Source organism: Bombina bombina, chromosome 7 (genome assembly GCF_027579735.1).
Source record: "Bombina bombina isolate aBomBom1 chromosome 7, aBomBom1.pri, whole genome shotgun sequence".
Lineage (NCBI taxonomy): Eukaryota > Metazoa > Chordata > Amphibia > Anura > Bombinatoridae > Bombina > Bombina bombina.
In genome coordinates, this window is record NC_069505.1 from 498996062 (window position 1) to 499022690 (window position 26629).

The following is a 26629-nucleotide window of genomic DNA, read 5'->3' on the forward strand; positions in this document are numbered from 1 at the left end:
CCTTTTTCCTGCAATTGCATTCTGAAATTGTGAGCTTTACTGTTCCTGTAAGAAATGGAAGTACAGACCACTGTTATATTCCACACAGCTATTGACTGCACACTCTAGTAACCTATTTATAACTGTACCTAATTGGCCACAGCAGAGAAGGTAACCTAAGTTACAACATGGCAGCTCCCATTGTTTTATAGACACTAACATTTTACACTTATTTTGTCAATATTTAAACAGCTAATGAAACTTTATAAAATACATCTACATGCTATTCTCAGACTAATCTTTTCATCGAATGCATCATTCTATCTAGCATTTATTTAGTGTTTAATATCCCTTTAAATACATGTATTGTGATTTTTAAATAAACTTCACCTGCACTTAGCTGGTGAGATAAATCAGTGAGACCAGCTTGTATAAAATGCTTATGGAATTTCACAAGACGTGTGAGAGAGCTTCAGACATACCCTGAGAACTGCAATGTCCCTTCCACTTTCTGAAAGTGTCCGTTTTAGTTTGCAATGCAGCAAATTAAAGGTGCAATGTAATTTGTATATACAAACAGAAATATACAAAGTATAATCATAAAGTGTTACAAAACTCTCATATCATGCAGTGCTGTACTGTACTGGGCTTGTCTCTCCTTCATATATAAAAATGAGAGAGATCTTGCAGTGCTGTAGAATCCCGCCCTTTTCTTTTGCATATTCAGGCCTAGATTTAGAGTTTTGTCGGTAACGACCCGCGTAGCTAACGCTGGCTTTTTTCTGGCCGCACCTTTTAAATACCTCTGGTATTGAGAGTTCACAGAATGGCTGCGTTAGGCTCCAAAAAGGGAGCGTACAGGCATATTTAACGCCACTGCAACTCTCGATACCAGAGTTGCTTACGGACGCGGCCAGCTTCAAAAACGTGCTCGTGCACGATTCCCCCATAGAAAACAATGGGGCTGTTTGAGCTGAAAAAAAACCTAACACCTGCAAAAAAGCCGCGTTCAGCTCCTAACGCAGCCCCATTGTTTCCTATGGGGAAACACTTCCTACATCTGCACCTAACACTCTAACATGTACCCCGAGTCTAAACACCCCTAATCTTACACTTATTAACCCCTATTCTGCCGCCCCCGCTATCGCTGACCCCTGCATATTATTATTAACCCCTAATCTGCCGCTCCGTAAACCGCCGCTACTTACATTATCCCTATGTACCCCTAATCTGCTGCCCCTAACACCGCCGACCCCTATATTATATTTATTAACCCCTAATCTGCCCCCCACAACGTCGCCTCCACCTAACTACACTTATTAACCCCTAATCTGCCGAGCGGACCGCACCGCTATTATAATAAAGTTATTAACCCCTAATCCGCCTCACTAACCCTATAATAAATAGTATTAACCCCTAATCTGCCCTCCCTAACATCGCCGACACCTAACTTCAAACATTAACCCCTAATCTGCCGACCGGAGCTCACCGATATTCTAATAAATGTATTAACCCCTAAAGCTAAGTCTAACCCTAACACTAACACCCCCCTAAGTTAAATATTATTTACGAAATTAATTAACTCTTATTAAATAAATTATTCCTATTTAAATCTAAATACTTACCTGTAAAATAAACCCTAATATAGCTACAACATAAATTATAATTATATTATAGCTATTTTAGGATTAATATTTATTTTACAGGCAACTTTGTATTTATTTTAACCAGGTACAATAGCTATTAAATAGTTAAGAACTATTTAATAGCTAAAATAGTTAAAATAATTACAAAATTACCTGTAAAATAAATCCTAACCTAAGTTACAATTAAACCTAACACTACACTATCAATAAATGAATTAAATAAAATACCAACAATTATCTACAATTAAACCTAACACTACACTATCAATAAATTATTTAAATACAATATCTACAAATAAATACAATGAAATAAACCAACTAAAGTACAAAAAATAAAAAAGAACTAAGTTACAAAAAATAAAAAAATATTTACAAACATTAGAAAAATATTACAACAATTTTAAACTAATTACACCTACTCTAAGCCCCCTAATAAAATAACAAAGCCCCCCAAAATAAAAAAATGCCCTACCCTATTCTAAATTTAAAAAGTTCAAAGCTCTTTTACCTTACCAGCCCTGAACAGGGCCCTTTGCGGGGCATGCCCCAAGAAATTCAGCTCTTTTGCCTGTAAAAAACCCCACATACAATACCCCCCCCAACATTACAACCCACCACCCACATACCGCTAATCTACCCCAAACCCCCCTTAAATAAACCTAACACTAAGCCCCTGAATATCTTCCTACCTTATCTTCACCATACCAGGTTCACCGATCGGTCCTCGGAAGTGTTGATCCAAGCCCAAGCGGGGGGCTGAAGAATTACGTCCATCCTCGGGCTGAAGTCTGGATCCAAGCGGCGGCTGAAGAAATCCATCATCGGGCTGAAGTCGGAAGTCCATCATCGGGATGAAGTCTTCTATAAAGCCGCATCTTTAATCTTCTTTCTTCTGTAGCGGAGCGGAACCATCTTCTTCCAAGCCGACGCGGAACATCCTCTTCAACCGACGACTAGACGACGAATGACGGTTCCTTTAAATGACGTCATCCAAGATGGCGTCCCTCGAACTCCGATTGGCTGATAGGATTCTATCAGCCAATCGGAATTAAGGTAGGAATATTCTGATTGGCTGATGGAATCAGCCAATCAGAATCAAGTTCAATCCGATTGGCTGATCCAATCAGCCAATCAGATTGAGCTTGCATTCTATTGGCTGTTCCGATCAGCCAATAGAATGCGAGCTCAATCTGATTGGCTGATTGGATCAGCCAATCGGATTGAACTTGATTCTGATTGGCTGATTCCATCAGCCAATCAGAATATTCCTACCTTAATTCCGATTGGCTGATAGAATCCTATCAGCCAATCGGAATTCGAGGGACGCTATCTTGGATGACGTCATTTAAAGGAACCGTCATTCGTCGTCTAGTCGTCGGTTGAAGAGGATGTTCCGCGTCAGCTTGGAAGAAGATGGTTCCGCTCCGCTCCAGAAAGAAGATTGAAGATGCGGCTTGATAGAAGACTTCATCCCGATGATGGACTTTCCGACTTCAGCCCGATGATGGATTTCTTCAGCCGCCGCTTGGATCCAGACTTCAGCCCGAGGATGGACGTCACTCTTCAGCCCCCCACTTGGGCTTGGATCAACACTTCTGAGGACCGATCGGTGAACCTGGTATGGTGAAGATAAGGTAGGAAGATCTTCAGGGGCTTAGTGTTAGGTTTATTTAAGGGGGGTTTGGGTTAGATTAGGGGTATGTGGGTGGTGGGTTGTAATGTTGGGGGGGGTATTGTATGGGTTTTTTTTACAGGCAAAAGAGCTGAATTTCTTGGGGCATGCCCCGCAAAGGGCCCTGTTCAGGGCTGGTAAGGTAAAAGAGCTTTGAACTTTTTTAATTTAGAATAGGGTAGGGCATTTTTTATTTTGGGGGGCTTTGTTATTTTATTAGGGGGCTTAGAGTAGGTGTAATTAGTTTAAAATTGTTGTAATATTTTTCTAATGTTTGTAAATATTTTTTTATTTTTTGTAACTTAGTTCTTTTTTATTTTTTGTACTTTAGTTAGTTTATTTCATTGTAGTTATTTGTAGATATTTTATTTAAATAATTTATTGATAGTGTAGTGTTAGGTTTAATTGTAGATAATTGTAGGTAGTTTAATTAATTTATTGATAGTGTAGTGTTAGGTTTAATTGTAACTTAGGTTAGGATTTATTTTACAGGTAATTTTGTAATTATTTTAACTATTTTAGCTATTAAATAGTTATTAACTATTTAATAGCGATTGTACCTGGTTAAAATAAATACAAAGTTACCTGTACAATAAATATTAATCCTAAAATAGCTATAATATAATTATAATTTATGTTGTAGCTATATTAGGGTTTATTTTACAGGTAAGTATTTAGCTTTAAATAGGAATAATTTATTTAATTTATTAATAATTTATTTAATTTATATTTAACTTAGGGGGGTGTTAGGGTTAGGGTTAAAATTAGCTTTAGGGGTTAAAAAATTTATTAGAGTAGCGGTGAGCTCCGATCGGCAGATTAGGGGTTAATACTTGAAGTTAGGTGTCGGCGATGTTAGGGAGGGCAGATTAGGGGTTAATACTATTTATTATAGGGTTATTGAGGCGGGAGTGAGGCGGATTAGGGGTTAATAACTTTATTATAGTAGCGGTGAGATCCGCTCGGCAGATTAGGGGTTAATAAGTGTAGGCAGGTGGAGGCGACGTTGAGGGGGGCAGGTTAGGGGTTAATAAATATAATATAGGGGTCGGCGATGTTAGGGGCAGCAGATTAGGGGTACATAAGGATAACGTAAGTAGCGGCGCTTTGCGGTTGGCAGATTAGGGGTTAATTATTGTAGGTAGCTGGCGGCGACGTTGTGGGGGGCAGGTTAGGGGTTAATAAATATAATATAGGGGTCGGCGGTGTTAGGGGCAGCAGATTAGGGGTACATAAGTATAACGTAGGTGGCGGTCGGCAGATTAGGGGTTAAAAAATTTAATCGAGTGGCGGCGATGTGGGGAGACCTCGGTTTAGGGGTACATAGGTAGTTTATGGGTGTTAGTGTACTTTAGAGCACAGTAGTTAAGAGCTTTATGAACCGGCGTTAGCCCAGAAAGCTCTTAACTACTGACTTTTTTCTGCGGCTGGAGTTTTGTCGTTAGATTTCTAACGCTCACTTCAGCCACAACTCTAAATACCGGAGTTAGAAAGATCACATTGAAAAGATAGGATACGCAATTGACGTAAGGGGATCTGCGGTATGGAAAAGTCGCGGCTGAAAAGTGAGCGTTAGACCCTTTCCTGACTGACTCCAAATACCGGCGGTAGCCTAAAACCAGCGTTAGGAGCCTCTAACGCTGGTTTTCACGGCTACCGCCAAACTCTAAATCTAGGCCTCAGTGAGTTCAGCCCCTGTGAAGTCTGAACTGCAATTTCTCTCCAAGCTGGAGAAACTTTGAATATCAGGGCATAAGAGAGTGAAGCAAATACGTTTTTTTTTTTAAACTATATGCTTTATCTAGAAAAATAAAGAAAATAGTGTGTTGTTCCTGTTTAACAAAGCTCTATAAAACTAATATTTGACTAAATATTTGTATCTTGACATCATAATATCTCATGGCAAAGAAGCTGGACATTGTAATAGTGTTCCCTATGCAAATAAGTCCAATATAACATGCATTAATAATGAATATGGACATTAACAATGAAAATTAAAATAATGTCAACAAAATTCAGATATTTAAAAAAAATACATTTTTGAAAAAATATTATCGTGGAACAAAAGAGATTTCAAAATATATGGGGTGATTGAGAAATCCAGTTAATTTTGGGGCAATATCGTCATCAGTAAATTTTTTCTCTGAGGTCAGGGTGAAGTTTTGTAGGATAATGGTTAGGAAAAGAAACAGCTCAAGTATAGCGAGTCCTTCTCCGGGACATCTCCGCTTTCCTGTAGAAATAAAAAAAAATTTCAGCAGGTTTATGACGATCTTGGTAAATAAAATAAATAAATAAAAAACTATGTGTCAGTAATCTACAGAGGATAATTATTGTTATAGGTTATTACCTGCAGAAAAAGCCATCATAGCATCATTCTTCTTGAATACGCCGTTCTCATCTAGGAAGTGGTTGGGGTTGAATTTGTACGGTGTAGAGAATTGGCTGGGATCACGGTGAACAGTACAGAGCAATGGGTAGACATCAGTGCCCTTAAAAAATGAAGTATTGAATCATAATTGTAAAGAGTTTTAAAGAACCTAGTCTTTTGTATGATCTTAAGCCGCGTTCAGCAAGCGCCTCCAGCGAGACCAGCCTCATTTAGAGCGTTCGGGGAAGGCTTCCAAGTGAGGTGCTGGGTGTTCGCTGAATGCTCAGATAACGTCAGTCCCAGCACTTCCAGCTTGCTGGTAACGATGGGAGTGAGAAGAGCAAGTGTCTGAGCGTTTCAGCTCCCTATGATGCGGCTTGGGAGCATTTTCTTAACGCTCCCAAAACCATGACGTTTCCCAGCGCCACGTCATCACTCAGGGGATTTAACTGGCGCTGAGTCTCAGCGTTTGCCGAACGCGGCTATAATAATCTATAACTGACAGTTCTTAGAGGATCATGGGTATTATAGAATAATCACATGTATTACTGTCAGCATGTCAAAATCCTAAAGCTGTATTTAATTTATTAAGGGTTAGATAGGTTGAGCTCACAAATACTATATTGTGTGTTAACATTGCTTGAGGTCAATCGATAGTGCTTCTATTTTTTATACTCAAAATGCAAAATTTATAGCGGATTACTCTCGAGCATTTATCCAACGGAGTCTAAACAATCTGCTTAATTCTGTGCTGTACTATATTAATGAAACCTAAAATACTTCACAAATACGTACAAATATACACACACACACACTGGCGTAGATTTATTAAGAGGTGAGCAGATATGATTCGCTGTAGCAAATTATATCTGCTCAACCTCGCTGATTGCCAACAGCATACGCTGTCAGCTTTTTCATTGCACAAGCATTTCTGGTGAAATACTTGTGCAATGCTGCCCCTGCTCACTGGCGGACAACTAGCCGCTAGCAGGGGCCATTAATCATCATGATCGGATTGGGATGGTTTCAGTCCGCCACCTAAAAGGTGATGGAGAAGTTAAGGAGCAGCGGTCTTACGACCGATGCTTCTTAACTTCCATTTCAGGTGGACCTTAAACGATAGGGCTCCGAAGCAACATCCACTGCTAAATATATGGACCCCACTGTATTATTATGAATTATGACTGGCTTTATACCTACCTAGATATTAATATAAAATTCTAAAGGCTGCTATATGTATGTCAACTTACTGGCAACTATATAAAACTGCTCTGTATACCGAGGGCCCAGCATGTAAGGGGGCCCACAAATAGCATCTCCATGGCTCCTGGTATGCTCCTTAAGCTGGGGTTGACAGCTGCCAAATCAGTAACTCAGTAGTAAAGTATGGGTTCAGTGGGGTCCCTGGCCCCAGAGTGGGGTACTTGTGCCCAGATGTGGGGTTTGTTGCTCAAGGGGCCCTAGAGTGTGGGGGGTCCTGTTGGGGGTCTGTGAGGGCCCTAGAGTGTGGGGGGTCCTGTTGGTGGTCTGTGAGGGCTCTAGACTGGGGGTGGGTCCTGTTGGGGGTTTGTGAGGGCCCTAGAGTGTGGGGGGTCCTATTGGGGGTCTGTGAGGGTCCTAGAGTGTAGGGAGGTCCTGTTGGGGGTCTGTGAGGGCCCTAAAGTGTGTGTGGGGGGGTCCTGTTGGTTGTCTGTGAGGGCCCTAGAGTGTGGGGTCTGTCACTGTCTCTGACCCTTGAGGTTGGGGGTCCTCTTCCAGTTTGTAAATGCTGCATTTTGGAGAGTCTGACTCAGGGTAGGATCTAAACCATACTATTTGTGGATCAAAAAATGTGATCACATAGATAAATATCAAGGGTAACAGGGGTGCTGGTCAGTGTGTCTAGTAACACAGGATGTGTGGCGTGACTGCAGAATCTTTTGGAGGACTGGTTTAGTGCGCTTGTTAGCACTATTGTTTTTTGTCCTTTGTGCAGGAAGTGATCCTTGCAGGTTTACCTATTGTCAATAGGTGTTATAAGTCAATTTCTCACCCATAATCTGCTTTATTCTTGATTATATGTACTATTATACTAGCATACCTATGGTTGTCATGTTCTTCTGAATCTGACTCTGGAATATACCCTAGCTACGTATTTTGCCTACTCCTCGTCTGTACCTTGCACTGTAAATTGTTTACCTGGTTAGAGCTTTTAAACTGTTTCCTGGTGTATCTTGCTAATTATCCCTTCTGCTATGTCAATTGGTTCTGGACTGATTACATGGTGCTGACCTTTGGCTTGTTTACCCTCTTGGTTTTCCAGTCAACCACTGTTGATATCTGAAGTGGAGTAATGTCCTGACCTGCAACTTATCTCCTGCAGAAGTGGTTCCAGCTATCAGGTAATTATTACCTTAAATCAGTGAGGGACAACTTCTTAACAAATGGGGCCACAAATCAATATTTTAGAAGCCTTATGGGACGCATATTAATTCATGGATATTAAACACACAAGTAATATATTTCCTAGAAAGGTCTAGTGCCACAGGGCCAGATTTAAGCAATGCTGCAGGTTATCTGTTGTTCTCCCCTTCACAGAGCCTATTTGAGTTTGCCTACTAACCAGTCCCCAAAGGACATATATTTAGTTCTGCTTTTTACTGAAACCACAAAATCTATGGCACACATTTATTGTTCTTCTTTTTGTCTGAGGCCACAAAAAAACTAGTGCCGAGGGGAGCGTGACCCATGGGTAACCAATTGGCCATGCCTGCCTTATATAATAAAAACAACAATTGTCCGTGGTTTGTGATCCAGACTTCTTTCGCCTCAGTGTTCGTCCCTTCTCTGGCAGCGACAATCCAGCAATGTGCCTTTCTTTCCAGCACTGATCCGATTTATTGAGAACACACAGGACTTAAATAAGGTACACTGTTAACATAACGGGGGGGGGGTTAACTTAGGGACTTAATTACATCTTGCTAACATCATGACTAAGTCATTCCCCACTAAAAGAAAGGGTTGAAACATGAGTTTTTAACATAATAACAATATAATCAAACAGGAAGGAATAGCAAACCTCAACAATAGTTCTAACACTAATTTCATTACTAAAGTCAACAAAAAAAACAACTTAGTTGCTGGACTCAGAAGCTACCTGAGTTAACCCCTGCAATTAAAGTCAATAATCTGCAGTGTTATAATGCAGTCTAGAACAGAGGGGTACAGGTGCCAAAATGGACCTGGAAAGGAACATTCCCTTAGTAGTAAAATAGTACCATGCAGTAAACTGATGCTGAATGTCCTTGTAGAGGCTGTGGGGCCGATTTATCACATGTCGGAAGGACATAATTCGTGGTGGTGAAGATTTCCGCCGACATATGCTGTCGGCATTTAACATTCCACAAGCATATCTAATGAAATGCTTGTGCAATGCTGCCCCCTGCACATTTGCGGCCAATCGGCAGCTAGCAGGGGATGTCAATCATCCCGATAGTATCTGATCGGGATGATTGCTGTCCGCCACCTCAGAGGGGGCGGATGAGTTAAGGAGTAGTGGTCTTATGACCGCTGCTTCTTAACTTTTGTTTTACGGCACAGCTGCATTTGCAGCTTGTTAAATATACCCCATTGCCTTAACCAGTCCATCAAAAAATACTGCTGAAAAAGCGCACATTGTGTGTCCTACCGGCTGTGCTAAAATAGAAATCCTTTAGGCCGGCCCTGGATCCTCCACTAAGCCATCACTCCAGGACCAGCACACTTCCAACCCATGACTCCAGCCTGATGGGTAAGAGCTTTGTGGTGCCAGTCATGTCTAAAGGCTTAACAGGACTTTTTCTGCTGGTATTTATTCCTACCTCTTTTACCTATCTCCTGCTTCTGCAAAGAATGCTACCTTGCCAATTCAAGTCAGATAAAGTCTTCTAGAGTTTTGAGCTTATGAATTAGCCTTCATTACTGACCTCCTGCAGCCCCAATAAACTCCATTTGGGTTACAATTTATGCAAAACTAAAAAAAATAGAGCAGGACATTTTTATGCGAAATGTTGAACAATGGATATTTCATTTAGAAAAGTAAGACCTCACCTTGAGTATGGAGTGCAGTTCTGGCAACCAATTTTATAAAAGGGACATTGCAGAATTAGAAAATGTTCAGAGAAGGGCCACAAAACCAATATGGGGGATGGCGGAGTTTGAGAGGTGCTTGAGAGGTGATAGGATTACTTTATATAAATATATCCAAAGCCCATATATAGAGTTGGCAGATGTTTATTCCAAGGCAGTTGTTTGTGACAAGAGGTCACCATTTAAGGCTAGTGGAAAGGAGATTTAGGGGCCTATCTATCAAGCTCTGTACGGAGCTTGGTGCCCTATGTTTCTTGATGGAGCTTGATGCCCTGTGTTCAAGCTCACCAGAAACACCAGTTATGGAGCAGCGGTCTAAAGACTGCTGCTCCATAACCCTGTCCGCCTGCTCTGATGAGGCGGACAGGAATCGCCTGAATTCAACCCAGATCGAGTACAATCGGGTTGATTGACACCCTCCTGCTGGCGGCCGATTGGAATACGCTCTCCGTATTCAGCTTTGCACCAGCAGCTCACAAGAGCTGCTGGTGCAAGGCTGAATACGGAGAGCGTATTGCTCTCCGCATTCAGCAATGTCTGTCGGACCTGATCCGCACTGTCAGATCAGGTCCGACAGACATATGATAAATTGGCCTCTTAATCTTCAGAAACATTAACTTTTTTTTTTTTTTTTTAACGGTAAGAGCAGTCAAATTGTGGAACCTATTGCCTAAGGAGGAAGTGACTGCCAAAGCTTTAGATACATTTAAAAATGGCTTAGATACACTTCTGACTAAAACAAAATTCAGGGATATGACTGCTTGCTCTAAATTGTCCAGCTTTCTAACTGTTTAATGTAAGTTCAATTGTCAGCGTCTTTAGTGTGAATCAGGAATTCTCTGCAAAGGTTGAACTCGATGGATGTCAACTATCAAGCTCATAAACTATGTTACTACACAAATTTAGTAGCAGCACAATTTTCTAGAACTACTCGAGAGTAAAACACGCAAATAAGTTTGATTTCACTAGTAATGCAACATATTTGAATTTATTTTACCTTGGGAATAGTATATCCTCGGAACTCGGTGTCTTTCATAACTGAATGTGTGTTATTAAGTGGAGCAAGATCTATAAATCGTTGGACCTCATTGATGACAGCTTCTGTATAAGGCATCTGGCTCCGGTCAATTGGCAGTGGAAGTCTGTTTCTTCCAATAACATGATCAATGTCCTTGTGAAGTTTAGCTGTCACAGAGAAAATTTTAGGTGAAAACTTCAAAATTTTATAAAAAGGGCACTGAGTTCAAAATGTACATTTCAAGAGAGACAGAGAGAGCGTACTGTTTAAAAACATCCCTATTTATTTACATTATTAAAATGTGCACAACATTGTCATATGCACTCTTTCTGAGAAGTAACCTCCAACAGAATATGTGCAAGAGTTCACAGGATAAACTTATATGTATTTGTTTTAATTAGCTGATAGCTGTCACATGATACAGGGGGCGGGGAAAATAGAAGTAACTTTAAAAATAAAGCATTTTTAAACCAAAGCAAAATTTCGATCAAGCTGTGCTTGGGATCCCTTGCAGTGCAGATTTGCTTATGTGAATGCTAAAGGGACAGTCTAGTCAAAATTAAACTTTCATGATTCAAATAGGGCATTCAATTTTAACAGCTTTCCAATTTACTTCTATCATCAAATTTACTTTACTCTTGGTATTCTTTGTTGAAAGCTTAACTATTCTTTTAAACAATAACCTTTCTGGTGTAGATTGTCCCCTTAATAATAAAAATGAAATTCTATGTGAAGAACATAGTAATGTAAAATATGTGTTCCAAGATTCGTGTTTCGCCATGTAGGTCTAATGCGGTGTCAGGTTAATGCACATGCAAACGTAGGCGCGTTATTGAAATATTAAATAAAAAAACATTTTTTTCCTGTATGCAAAGAACATTGGAATGTGAAATCCTATCAGGTTAACACACGAGTGATAAGTGTTTTTTCTTCAAAGCTCTCCATTGAAGTCTAAAGGGCAAATTCGCTAATGCGTTGGGTTTTGCTTGCACGCAAAACTTTTACTTTCAACTTGTAATGTGCTTGCTAACCCACGCAGATTACTTCTAGCAAAGTTTATGTTCAAGCGGGAGCGCTACATTGCGCACTCCTTGTAATCTAGTTTTATATCTATCCATTTTTATAGCTCTTGTAGACCTCCCAATTGACCTGATATGAGTGGGAAAGTCCCAGGTTCTGATCCTTCTCCTGCTTTACCGCTGAGGCAGCCATATGTCCCAGCTTGCAGGATTTCTCATTGCCCTGCCCAAGTACCACCTGGTTAAAACTGTGAACCACCTAGACACACCCACAAGCTACCCAGACACGCCCATGATTCTGGCCACTATCCACTTCCATCTCCCTTTATGTTGAGGTCCCTTTTAACTTCCTGAGTCCAGGATAGACAGCCACAAATATTTGGAGGAATACTCTTGTAAAAGTTGACTTACCTTGAACGTCTGGATATGTCACTAGGATTAACATTGTGTGTCTCAGTGTTGTAGCTACAGAATCTCCTGCACCAAGTAATAGGCTGTGAACTGATAGCAAGAGATTTCTCATGGTGAACTCTGAGTTGGGATTCTGTTTTTCCTGTAAAAGACACAAAACATATCCCAATTGTTTTTTTTTTTTTTTTTTTTTTTTTTAATATTTATTTATTTGTGGCTACCAGAGTATAATACAAAGCAAGAAAGGTTCTTCCATATCAATATAGAACTACACCACACAGGATGTAAACAAATATACCACAAATACACACGTGGTGTAAACAAAATAAACAGCGTAAAACAAAACATATGATTAGATTACATCATTCTCAATATATCTTAAAAACAAATTATAATGTAACGATCAACTCTTTTAACTCTGGAAGCACTTTTTATCATCGACTAGGAAACAAAAAAACACATTCAGACAAGACAAGACAAGACAAAGCAGGACGAAACAAAACACAACAAAACAAAACAAACAAAAAACAACAAAAAACAACACAAAACGAGACAAGACAAAACAAAACAAAACAAAACAAAACAAAAAAAAAAAAAAAAAAAAAACCGAAGCAGAATAACACAAAATAAAACAAAACATAATAAAAATATATAATTCTCTCCTATGTTACCCCCCCCTCCCTCCCCCCCAGCCCTCCCGACTACACTGCCCTTCCTGGATATCAATTTTAAACCATCTCTCTTCCCTCAACTCGGGATCCTTTACTATATCGTTTTTCTATCACCTCTATTTCATTCTCTAACTTTTCAGCCTGAAAATTGTTCTACCTATAACTTGAAACCCAATCTGTTGGGAAATCTCCTAATAATACCAGATCAGAAAAACAATCAGTACTTAAAAATGGGTATAGTATTAACTTTTGCACGTCCTCTGGGTATATTTTAATTATAGGTAACCAACCCCATAAAAATTGTTTACATTCTTTTTCACTTGCATCCAACAGATGGAAAGATTCAAATATAATCTGTGACTGAATTTCTTTAATGAAACATGAGAAGCCAGGGAGCTTTTTTGCTTTCCAATTCCTCACTATAAAGTGCCTGACCAGTAGAATGATAGTGTTTAAAATTCTATTTGCTGGAGCTGTCTTTTGCCTAGACCGGACTAACAGGAAGATCTCCTCAACTTCAAATTGTATGTTAGTTGAATATAATCTATTAATCCAAAAAATCACTTTCTTCCAAAATTGTTGAATCCTCGGGCAAAGCCACAACATATGTAAAATATCTGCATTCTTGAGAACACATCGCGGGCAGAAAAAATCTTGACCCATATACATTTTAGCCATTTTCCATGGTGTGCAATAATAATTATTAAGTAATTTCATATGACCTTATTTCCAACTAGTTGGAATACGACATTTATTAAGTGTTTTACAACTATCTTTTAATATTTCAGGCTCTATATTCGGGATCATATTTATCCATTTTACAGATAATTTTTGCATTAGGGAATCACTTTGTTTGGCGAGCATAATACTATATAATAATGAGATCGAAGGGGACTTGATTTGAGAAATGACCATAATTGTTTTTAATTCCGACCACGCGACCATCTCACCACCATTCCACCCCTTAGATGATATAAAATGATATACTTGTAGGTAGGGATAAAAATTATTACTTAATAAATCAAATCGAGCTTTCAGAGTATCAAAAGAGATTATTTGTCGTTCTTCCGTTAGGAATTGCGAAACTGTCTTCAGATTTTTATTGTACCATTCTCTAAATATCTGCTGGTTATTTCCGGGGGGAAATTCAGGATTGCCTATTAAAGGTAGATAATCCGAAAAAGAATAATCAAGGCCCAAGATGGAACAAATTTTTTGCCAGGCAAGGACTATATTATTAACTGATATTAAACTCTTGACCTTATGGGGTATTACTTTAGGTTGAATATGCAATAACGCCTTAAGAGAAAAAGGGGAGACTATACTACTCTCCAATTCTAGTGTAGAGAACCAACTTGTTTCCATAAGCCAATCCAGCGCTATTTTACCTAAAGCTGCAAAATTATAAAACATTATATTAGGCAAGGCTAAACCAGCTGCTTCACGAGGTTGCATCAGTTTTTCTAATGCAATACGTGGTATTTTCCTGTTATGCCAAATAAATTGTGAAAAGCTAGAATTTAATTTCTGTATATCAGTTTTATAAAGAAGCAATGGCAAATTCTGTAAAAGAAAAAGAAGCCGGGGAAAGATTATTGTCTTTATGAGATTCACTCTCGCTGTCAATGATAATGGAAGCGTGGACCACAGTTTCAAGTCTGCTTTTATTTTCTGAAATTGTGGGAGAAAATTAAGATCATACCATCTTTCAGGATTCCTATGAAGATATATTCCTAAATATCTAAGAGAGTCTACCTCTTTAAATTCCAGATTGTCAGCTGTATTATTTGTTTTATAAAGCCACATCAATTCACTTTTATTATTATTTACTTTATAGCCCGAAAAAGAACTGAAAAAATTCAAGCAATCTGTCACACTTGGAATAGCTTTGGATGTATTATAAAGAAAGATCAATATGTCGTCTGCATATAATAATGTTTTAAAGACATTCTGACCGATAGAAATGCCTTCTAGAGTATCCCGTAACTTGATTGCCAGAGGTTCTAATGCTAGGTTAAATAGAAGGGGGGACAAAGGGCACCCTTGCCTAGTACCTTTTTTCAGTCTTATCCCTGAAGTAAGATTATTATTAATTAAGAGATAAGATATAGGACACTTATAGATATTACGAATGAACCGGACAAAATCATTTTTAAAACCAAACTTTTCAAGGGCCGTAAATAGATAATCCCATTCTATAGAATCAAAAGCTTTAACAGCATCAAGGGTTAAGATTGCACAATCATGTTCATAATATCTACCTGGATTTTGGCGAATATTCCATATATAATCTAATAAATTTATCACTTTCCTTGTATTTTTGGAGACATTTCTTGAGGCCATAAACCCTGACTGATCTGAATGTATCACTTCATCAAGACATAACATTAATCTAGATGCCAAGATCGAGGATAGTATTTTATAGTCCGTATTGAGAACGGAAATTGGTCTATATGAACCTGGATCCTCTGCATCCTTCCCTTTTTTAAGAATCAAAGAAATGTTTGCAGCCGCAAAGTATTTTGAAGGTATATTTCCATTCCTATAATAGCTATTAAACAATTTTTCTAAAGTAGGTTGGATTTCATCAGCCAGTATTTTATAATACTCTGCAGGCAAACAATCCGGTCCGGCGGCTTTATTCAATTTGGTCTTATCAATTGCTTCCGCTATCTCATTTGCTGAAATGGGAGCGTTCAACGCCATCACAAGATCTTGTGAGACTCTAGGGATTTGTATTTGAGACCAAAATTTTTCTTGATTCTGTGCATGATTGGTACTTTGCGTGTAAAGTTTTTGATAAAACGCAAATAGCGTTTGGTTGATATCCGATACTCCGGTGTATCTAATATCTTGATCTTTAATTGCTAATATATAGTTTTTTTTTTTTCTACCCTTAACTAGTTTAGCAAGAAATTTAGCTGAATAACCAAAGTGTCCTTTGTATCGTAGGTTTAATTTTCTCTCTTCCTCCAGGGATTTTTGCTTAAGAAAAACATCCCGTTCCTGTCTGGCACTAGAATATTTTTCCCATAGTGGACGCGATGAATTCCTAACGTATTTTTGATAACTATTCTTGATTTGTTTAGCAAGTTGGATTTCTCTCTTTTTATCTTTGTATTTTTTTTTGCACATATAGGCCTTAATTTCCCCCCTTAGATACGCCTTAGAGGCTTCCCAGAAGGTTTCGATTTTCTGAAAATATGCTATATTAAAGGTACAATAATCTTTCCATTTCTGTTTTAACCATAAATTAAATCTGATATTCTTATACATGAACCGTGGGAATATAATAGTTAAATTTTTATGCACTGGGATTTCGGAAGAGAGAAATGACAGTGAGATGATCGCGTGGTCGGATATCACTATATCACCAATTATAGCCTTAATTTTCTGTATAGAGAGAGATTCAGCTACTAGTAAATAATCTATTCTTGAAAATGTTCTGTATTTTTTGGATTCACAAGTATATATACACTGATCAGGATTTTGAAGTCTCCATACATCATTAAGTTTCAGCTGATAACAAAATTGTTTCATGTATTTAGCTTGACTGTTATATACCGCTATGTTTTTTTTTGAAAACCTATCAAGTTCAGGACAGAACGAAAGATTAAAGTCGCCCCCGATCACTAGATTGTCTGATATAAATAATAATAACTTACTCTTCAATTTGTCCCATTGATTTTTTGGAGAAATTATTCGGTGCATAGATATTGCAAAAAACAAATCTCGTCTCTTTTATCCTAATTTGCAAAATTATATATCTTGCTTCCTGATCTATATCTGTCTGTAGAATTTGATATGATAAATTTTTATTCAGGAGTATTGCAACACCTAATTTCCTACCACTACATGGGGTAGCGATAACCTCGCCTATCCATCTACATCTCAGTTTTGGGATCTCAATATCTTTTAAGTAGGTTTCCTGTATAAATGCAACACTCGGTTCTAGTTCACCTAGCTTTTTAATTATCAGTTTACGTTTTATTGGATTAGTGATACCCCCCACGTTCCAGGATACAATCGTGAAATTTTCTAATACATCAAGCATAATAAGGTATAATAAAAGATCTTGAATCAATTACTATCTCCAATATCTCTCTCTTCCTTGCGCTTCCATTAAAAAACCCAATTTCTTTAAGAAACCAAATTCTTATCCAGTGGCATAGTACTTTATCCCCCAATCTATAAAAGAAGCCATACAAATATCTATATGTCATAAGTGGCTTCCGTTATATATCCCCATAGAAAAGGCACCGAGAGAGGCTGCAGGGGGAGAGAGAGAAGAGAGAGCAAAGGAGAGAAAAAAGAGAAAAAAAAAACAAAAAAAAAAACTTTACATTTACACCAAACACCAACATTCCTATATCTAAATAATGGAACACATTCAATCTGAGAGTATCTAATTCACTAAGTTATCTTTTAGAATCACTGTATTCTTTTGCTTTAACTGGATCAGTGAACATAATCTTATTGCCATTATCCTCCACTATAATTTTAGCGGGGTAAATCATTCGGGCTTTAATACCCTTATTTATCATGCTCGTGCATATAGGAGACATAGCTTTCCTTTTTTTAACTGTCTCGTTGGAAAAATCTTGAAAAAGCATGACTCTTTTGTCATTAATAGTAAAAGTTTCAAATTTCCTATAGAGTCTCAATATTTCCTCTTTATCTTGATACTTGAGTAGTTTGAATATACATGTCCTATTTTTGACTAATCCACTCTCAAGAGTTTTTTTTGTTCCTAATCTATGTGCTCTTTCAATGGACAGGGGAAGATCTTGCTGGGGGAACCCTAAAGCTCGGGGTAATGTTTGGGAGGTAAATTCAATCAGGTTGTCATAATCTGCTGTTTCAGGGATACCAACAATTCTTAAATTATTGCGTCTAGAGCGATCCTCTTGATCCTCTAGACGCGCTTCCAAATTTTGGATTATGGTCTGTTGTTTAGATAGAATATTTTCTTGTTGATTAACTGTATCTTCTAAAACAGATATTCTATCCTCAGCTTCCGCCATCCTGATGGCGAATTGCTTAACTTCTTGATTAAGATTGTTAAGTTCACTCGAGATATCACTTAGTTCCTTTTTAATTATATCAAATTGTGGTGAAACAAGATTACTAATCTGTATTAATAAAGACTGATTATCATTCGATATAGATAATGTTTCACAAGAATCAGAGCTGGTATCAGCCCCTTTGTTTTTTTTTTCCTTAGGTTTGGCAGGCATTTTAGAAGAGTGTTGTGTGAAATATCTTTCTAGAGACATATAGACTCAAAAAAAAAAAAGAAAAAGACAAAAAAGAAGGGAAAAACAATAAGGTTTGTGTACATATAACAAATAAATCTGAATAAAAGTGCTTGTTGTGAATCTAAGTAATCTAGGTGGTCACTTCTAAGAATTAGTGTACAATTTTCTAAACTTCATTTTGGAGAATAAAATTATCCTCCATCAACCAAGAGAAAAAAAAAAAAAAAAAAATGGGGTGTTATTAGCAAAGAAAAAAAAACAAATCTTTGCGGTGATTTTAGGTTTCCCCGAAATTATTTCCGGGGCTATATATATCTTGGAGTTAGTGAACTGCCTATATCAGGCTATAAACGTGAAAAGAATGCCTGCTCAAAATTAAAGTTAAAGTTACCGGGGTAGATCAGTAATATAACAGTGAACGTCTGATTAGAAGTTGTAAGTGTAATTAAATTAAGTTAGCTAACTCAGACACATAATATTGTAAGAAAAATAAAAAAAAAACACAATCTTATCAGCCCCCAATTCCTTAAAGTTTCTGCCCCACTTTCAAACAAATTAGAAAACCCTGATAATGTAACAATAGAGCAGAACTAAAACAAAGTCCAGAAATCAGATTAACTTATATCCAGTTATATGCTCCCATCTTAATCTTCTCTTAACAAATCAGAATATTATGATTCCAAAGTATGTCTCTATTCCAAATGTCCCTTTAATTGACTCTTTAATCAAGAGAAATACTTAGTTTCGCTCTTTCTCCTTTCCTTATTCTTCTTCTAGGGGAGAGACATCAAAGTGAAAGATACAATAGATGATGTGGAAAGGGTCTCTTATAGAAAAGTTATTGCCCAGTTTATAAGCACAGTCCCCCTGACTTTTTTTTTTTTTTTTATCTTTCTTTCTTGCTTGTACAGCCTTTTTCTTTCCCCTGAAGGGGACACAAACAGTAGAAATCTTTGGACAAGGGAGTCTGGGAATTGCCTCTCAAAAAAGACCTTAGACACAGGAAAACAGTCCCGCAATTTAAAATTGAAACATACCCATGTCATAAGGGGTCGCCTGAACCCGGTGTAAACCACAGTTGTTAATTATACGATACCTCTCCCTTTTACACTCTTTAGCTCCAGACCAGCCAGGCCTCTTCTTTTGGATCTCGTTTTTCGTCAAGGATTCAGGAACAAGCTGCAGTTAGAGAGCAGTACGATGACAGTTTCAGCGGCCAACTTGCAAGGTGAGGACAGCCGCCGGGGATCCCTCCGCGACCGGAACTCACCACACTGTCAGCCGCTGGGTTCCAATATCGCTGATCCGTTACCCTGTTACGCCCAACCAGGAGGGCACAGGTTACTGCCTCTTCCGCGCTCGTCTCCAGTAGAATCGAGTATATACAGGTAAGGGGAGATATCGTGATGCGGCACCGGGAATTCACTTTAGCAGGTACAACAGGTACAGCGTAGTTTAACTTGTACAGGCGATCCCAGATCTGGAATCAGACACAGGTAGTAGCATCACCGCAATCGGACTTCGGCTGAGGGCAGTGGCAATTTCCACAGCGCGGTGCCAAAGGAGCTGTGGGGATCACAGCCAAAAGGCTAATCTCAGTCAGTGGTGCGGTTCTTCTCAGGCCCTCCGTGAACGCTGAAGTTGAAACAGCGTGTCGTGAGAGCTCCACTTCCGCCGGAAGTCATTTCCATCCCAATTGTTATACTATTAATAATATGCAAGTTGATGTTGTATGTCTATAATAGGATTTGGTCTTCTGATGGCCTGAATATCACTTAAAGGGACATGAAACCCAAAATATTTCTTCCATGATTCAGATAGAGAATACAATTTTAAACAACTTTCCATTTTACTTATATTATTTAACTTGCTTCCTTCTCTTGTTATCCTTTGCTGAATGGTTTATCTAGGCAAGCACAAGAGCAGTAGAGAACCTAGGTTCTAGCTGTTGATTGGTGGCTGCATATATATATCGATTGGGATTGGCTCTCCCATGTGTTCAGTTAGAAACCATTAGTGCATTGCTGCTCCTTCAATAAATGATACCAAGAGAATGACACAAATTAGAAAATAGAAGTAAATTAGAAAGTTGTTTAAAATAGTATCCTCTATCTGAATCATGAAATAATTTTTTGGGGTTTCATGTCCCTTTAATAGTTTACATGTAAGTTAATACAGAGTTTCTCTATGTTTGCAAATACTCAAATTGCCCTTTTAAAACTTTCTTAAAGGGACATGAAACCCAAAAGATAGAACATACATTTTTAAACAACTTTCCAGTTTACTTTGTTTATTTATGTTGCTTCATTCTCCTGGTATCTTTTATTGAAGGAGCAACAATGCACTACTGGGAGCTAGCTGAACAATGACAAGAGGCATAAATATGTAGCCACCAATCAGCAACTAGCTCCAAGCTCGTGAGTCTACCTAGGTATGATCCTTCAATGAAGGATGCCAAGAGAACTATGCATATTAGATAACACAAGTAGATGGAAAATTATTTATATCTGTATGCTATATCTGAATCCTGAAATAAAAAAATGTGGGTTTCATGTCTCTTTTAATGCAAACGATTTTTTATAAAAATATATTTTATTCACAAATCTTCTCCATATCCTACATTATTACACCATATAGATCCTTTATACTCCCTATGTAACAACCTCCATAACTACTATATTTTCTCTAATGCTATCTATTATCTTATAAACACTTTTATTAAATCTCTTACGGCTAGATTTAGAGTTTGGCGTTAGCCGTCAAAACCAGCGTTAGAGGCTCCTAACGCTGGTTTTTACCGCCCGCCGGTATTTGGAGTCAGTCAGGAAAGGGTCTAACGCTCACTTTCCAGCCGCGACTTTTCCATACCGCAGATCCCCTTACGTCATTTGCGTATCCTATCTTTTCAATGGGATCTTTCTAACGCCGGTATTTAGAGTCGTGGCTGAAGTGAGCGTTAGAAATCTAATGACAAAACTCCAGCCGCAGAAAAAAAACAGGAGTTAAGAGCTTTCTGGGCTAACGCCGGTTCATAAAGCTCTTAACTACTGTGCTCTAAAGTACACTAACACCCATAAACTACCTATGTACCCCTAAACCGAGGCCCCCCCACATCGCTGCCACTCTATTAAAATTTTTAACCGAATCAGCCAATCAGATTCAAGTTCAATCCGATTGGCTGATCCGATCAGCCAATCAGATTGAGTTCGCATTCTATTGGCTGATCGGAACAGCCAATCGGATTGAACTTGAATCTGATTGGCTGATTCCATCAGCCAATAAGAATTTTCCTACCTTAATTCCGATTGGCTGATAGAATCCTATCAGCCAATCGGAATTTGAGGGACGCCATCTTGGATGACGTCCCTTAAAGGAACCGTCATTCGTCGGGAAGTCGTCGGTGAAGATGGATGTTCCGCGTCGGCGGGATGACCATGGATCCGGAAGAAAGAAGATTGAAGATGCCGCTTGATAGAAGACTTCAGCCCGATCATGGACCTCTTAAGCTCCCGCTTGGATGAAGACTTCAGTCGGATCATGGACATCTTCAGCCCCCCGCTTGGGCTTGGATCAAGACATCGGAGGCTCTTCTGGATCGATCGGTGAACCCGGCGTGATGAAGACAAGGTAGGGAGATCTTCAGGGGCTTAGTGTTAGGTTTATTTAAAGGGGGTTTGGGTTAGATTAGGGGTATGTGGGTGGTGGGTTGTAATGTTGGGGGGGGGTATTATATGTTTTCTTTTTACAGGCAAAAGAGCTGAATTCTTTGCGGCATGCCCCGCAAAGGGCCCTTTTCAGGGCTGGTAAGGTAAAAGAGCTTTTCTATTTTCATTTTAGAATAGGGTAGGGCATTTTTTTATTTTGGGGGTCTTTGTTATTTTATTAGGGGGCTTAGAGTAGGTGTAATTCGTTTAAAATTGTTGTAATATTTTTCTAATGTTTGTAAATATTTTTTTATTTTTTGTAACTTAGTTATTTTATATTTTTTGTACTTTAGTTAGTTTATTTCATTGTATTTATTTGTAGGTATTGTATTTCATTTATTTATTGATAGTGTAGTGTTAGGTTTAATTGTAGATAATTGTAGGTATTTTATTTAATTAATGTATTGATAGTGTAGTGTTAGGTTTAATTGTAACTTAGGTTAGGATTTATTTTACAGGTAATTTTGTAATTATTTTAACTAGGTAACTATTAAATAGTTATTAACTATTTAATAGCTATTGCACCTGGTTAAAATAATTACAAAGTTGCCTGTAAAATAAATATTAATCCTAAAATAGCTACAATATAATTATAATTTATATTGTAGCTATATTCGCGTTTATTTTACAGGTAAGTATTTAGCTTTAAATAGGAATAATTTATTTAATAAGTGTTAATTTATTTTGTTAGATTTAAATTATATTTAAGTTAGGGGGGGTGTTAGTGTTAGGGTTAGACTTAGCTTTAGGGGTTAATACATTTATTATAGTAGCGGTGTGGTCCGGTCGGCAGATTAGGGGTTAATAATTGTAGGTAGGTGGAGGCGACGTTGGGGGCGGCAGATTAGGGGTTAATAAATATAATAGAGGGGTCGGCGGTGTTAGGGGCAGCAGATTAGGGGTACATAGGTATAATGTAGGTTTCGGCAGTGTACGGAGCGGCAGATTAGGGGTTAAAAAAAATATGCAGGTGTCAGCGATAGCGGGGGTGGCAGATTAGGGGTTAATAAGTGTAAGGTTAGGGGTGTTTAGACTCAGGGTTCATGTTAGAGTGTTAGGTGGAGACTTAGGAAACAATGGGGCTGCGTTAGGAGCTTAACGCTGCTTTTTTGCAGGTGTTAGGTTTTTTTTCAGCTCAAACTGCCCCATTGTCTCCTATGGGGATATCGTGCATGAGCACGTTTTTGAAGCTGGCCGCGCCGGTAAGCACCGCTGGTATCGAGAGTTGCAGTGGCGGTAAATTATGCTCTACGCTCCCTTTTTGGAGCCTAACGCACTGAAAACCCAGCCATTCTGTGAACTTTAAATACCAGCAGTATTTAAAAGGTGCGGCCAAAAAAAAGCCAGCGTTAGCTACGCGGGTCGTTACCGACAAAACTCTAAATCTAGCCGTTATTGTTTCTAACTCCTGCAATTGATCCCCTCACTATAACTCCGTATATTCCTCTTTTGTCCCATCCTTATTTGCCACATAACTTTAACCCTCCCAGGTTCTCCAATATTTAAAGGGACAGTCTAGCCAAAAATGAATGTCATAATTCAGATAGGTCATGCAATTTTAAACAGCTTTCCGTTTTAGTTTTATCATCAAATTTGCTTTGTTCTCTTGGTATTCTTTGCTGAAGGTAGGATCATATGCTAATTTCTAAGCCCTTAAAGGCCCCTCTTATCTCAGTGAATGTTGACTGTTTTTCACAGTTACAAAGTGACAAAGCAATATGGAGTAAAGGAGCGCTGTAAGCTAAATAAGATAGTCTGGAGACCTCTATACAGTTTAACAAAAGTACATTTATTTAAAACATGATTAAAATTTATAATGCAATGGTATATGTTAGGGACGTCTCCCTGAATTTAAAATAAACAATGTTGTGTTATATAAAAACAATACAATATTAAGCGTTCTGGGTGATCTTTCTAAATAATTCCACCTTTCTAATTTTATTAACCTTATTCCACCTTAATAATTTGGTGCCGCAGTTGTAGTGGCTTTTTTCTCAGTATTGCTATTTTCAATCAAAAAGTAACAATGTCTCTCTTCATAATTCAATAAATTGTAATTATGTAATTCACTTGTCTTTACAATGTCTTTTGATGTTTTTTATAACTTGTAGACTTGGCTGTAATATAGATAGTTCTATTTATGTATAAGGATGGGCTTACCGGGTCTTCTGACACATCTGTGTCTGATGGAATCAAGTTGTTTCTTACCGGTATATGTTTTCTGCCTTTCCTCTTTGCATAAAGCAAGTTTCTTTGGTATCAAAACCTGGACCACGCTCTTTGGTATCGAAACCTGGACCACGCTCCTGCGTGTATGGGTTTCTTTTATGCTGTCGGCTTGAAGCAACTTTTACCCCTGCAGTTTGGCTTCTGTGTTTCCCGGGCAGCCTCCTGAGACAGGTACTTGTGATGCACGCCTCCAGCGCGTGTGTGAGAACTCGGACTTGAATTCACAAACGGCCGTTTGTTTTTAAACTTTCTTTCCCTCTGCTTCTTTCAAAGTGGGGTAAGTTTAATGGGTGTCCAGTTCTTTGTAGTGTAGAGAATGTCTACGCGTTTCGCCAATAGGCTTTATCAAGACGGATGATGTTAGTTGTTACACCGGCATTTTAAAAAGCCCTCCTTCCATTTCTATTGGTTGATAGGTATTCTGTTCTGATAGGTGTCTTTAAAAAGGTGGATTTCTCTGATTTCTTTAAGGTGGAATCTTTTTGCTTCTTTCTTTGTTACTTTATATGAGCTTTAGATATCCCATGTTTGCGACTTTGTATAAGGTGGAATATTTTTACTTTTTTCTTTGTTAATCTATAAAATCTTTCTGTATCTGATATATTTGGCTTTTTCAACAATATCTAAATTTTGGAATTCTTATCCTACGGTGGAATTATCAACCTTCTATTTCATATCATGAAAATACCTATATTCGTTTCTATTGTACTAAACTTTTTGTATATATGTGGAAGAATTAACGATCTATTTTAAACGAATATTTCACTTCTAATTTATTATTCTTTGTATGAATTTCAACATATATGAATTTTTAAACAGAGTTATTTTGTTCTATTATTGACCTGTGTAGCATATTATTTTTTATATTATTGCATATATGTTTATATAGAGGCATATTATTTTCTATATTTCTCCACTTTTTCATAATATGTTTTTATTTCCTTATCAATTTGTTCAACTCTTCATAGATGACTTCTTATTCATAAAGTTTAGAATATTTCAGAGATTTGGAGACTTTTTTATTAAAAAAGTTTAATCTATAATGTACTATATTTTCATGTATTCTACTAATTAATTTTTGTTTATGACAAAAGAAACGGGGATAAATCTAATTCTGAGTTTAATCCCGCAGGGTAGAGGGTTTGCATGTTGTAAATTAGCTCTGCTTCTGTTCTTAGCAATTTTTCTCCATTCGGGTTTGAGCTTTTTTATGCCCCAAAAACTGAAATTTTTTAGATTATTATTATGTATTTCCCTAAAGTGGGTGTATAGGTGTGTTTCTAGGTTTCCTCTGTCTATGCATGATAAATGCTCGCATATGCGCTCCCTTAGGGTCCTTGTGGTCTCCCCTATATATTGTAAATTACATGTGCATTGTATAATGTAGATGACACCCTTATCCTGACATCTTATGGTTTCTTTTATGTGATGTATTAAACCATTTTTATTGGATTTAATATTCTTACGCTTGCTACTGAATTTGCAAGACCTACAGCCAAAACAGGGGTAGAAACCGGCTAGTTTATTGCCTAGTAAATCTTTTTCTAATATGGGATTCATTTTAATCTGTCTGAACTCACTGGGAGCTAGTATTTTTTTGAAATGTTTTGCTTTTTTGAAAATTATTTTTGGATTATCTGTCATTTTTTCACCTATGAGGGGATCTGTTTGGACTAGATGCCAGTGTTTTTTCAATATTTTTTGTAAAATGTAGTGATCACAATTGTAATCAGTTATTAGTGCAATATTGTATTTATTCTCCTTCTCTTCTTTATTGTCCATTCTATCAGAGTTTGTATTTTTATATGTAAGTAGACTTTTTCTCTCTTTTTGATCTACTTGTTCCTTTGCCTTTCTTATTGTCTCTATATTATATCCTCTGTCAGTGAATTTTTTCTCACGTATCTCAATTTGTTCTAGATAATCTGACGTTTTTGTGCAATTACGCTTTATCCTGAGGTACTGACCTTTGGGGATATTTTCCTTCCATTTATTTAAATGGCAGCTATAGAAATGTATTAGGTTGTTTGCGTCTACTTTTTTGAAGTGTGTTTTAGTGATTATTTCTCTTTCTATAATTTCAATATCCAGATCTAGGAATGTTATTTTTTCTTTACTGGTGATATGTGTGAAATTAATTCCTATATCATTCTTGTTCATATCTAAAATGAATTTGTTTAACTCTATAGATGTCCCTTTCCATACAAAGATGATGTCATCAATGTACCGCTTATAGAGCACGAGATTTGCGCCGAGCTCATGTTGGGATATAAATTCTTCTTCCCATTTTCCCAGGAATAAATTTGCATAGCTCGGCGCAAATCTTGTGCCCATAGCGGTTCCTCTTGTTTGAAGATAGAATTTTTTGTTAAAAGAAAAATAATTCTGATTCAAAATAAAATTAACACCTTTAATTATAAATTCTTTTTGTTCTTGATTTAGTGTTTTATCCCTAGTCATGTACATTTCTGCTGCTTTTGTGCCTAGATGATGTTGAATGCTCGTGTATAAAGATGAAACATCACACGTGCCAATCAGATAGTT

General features: G+C 37.7%; 1 protein-coding gene across 1 annotated transcript in view; it reads right to left on the reverse strand.

The window, feature by feature from the left end:
• Window positions 1-4525: 4525 nt before the first annotated feature.
• The window catches only part of LOC128666874 (cytochrome P450 2G1), an 85083-nt gene continuing 62979 nt past the window's right edge, over window positions 4526-26629 (reverse strand). Inside the window, exons 6-9 of the mRNA XM_053721677.1 lie at window positions 12224-12365; window positions 10773-10960; window positions 5648-5789; window positions 4526-5530 (exon numbers count right to left, since the gene is read on the reverse strand). Coding sequence (XP_053577652.1) covers window positions 5349-5530; window positions 5648-5789; window positions 10773-10960; window positions 12224-12365 — 654 coding nt within the window. The 3' untranslated portion in view covers window positions 4526-5348. The remainder of the gene's footprint in view (window positions 5531-5647; window positions 5790-10772; window positions 10961-12223; window positions 12366-26629) is intronic.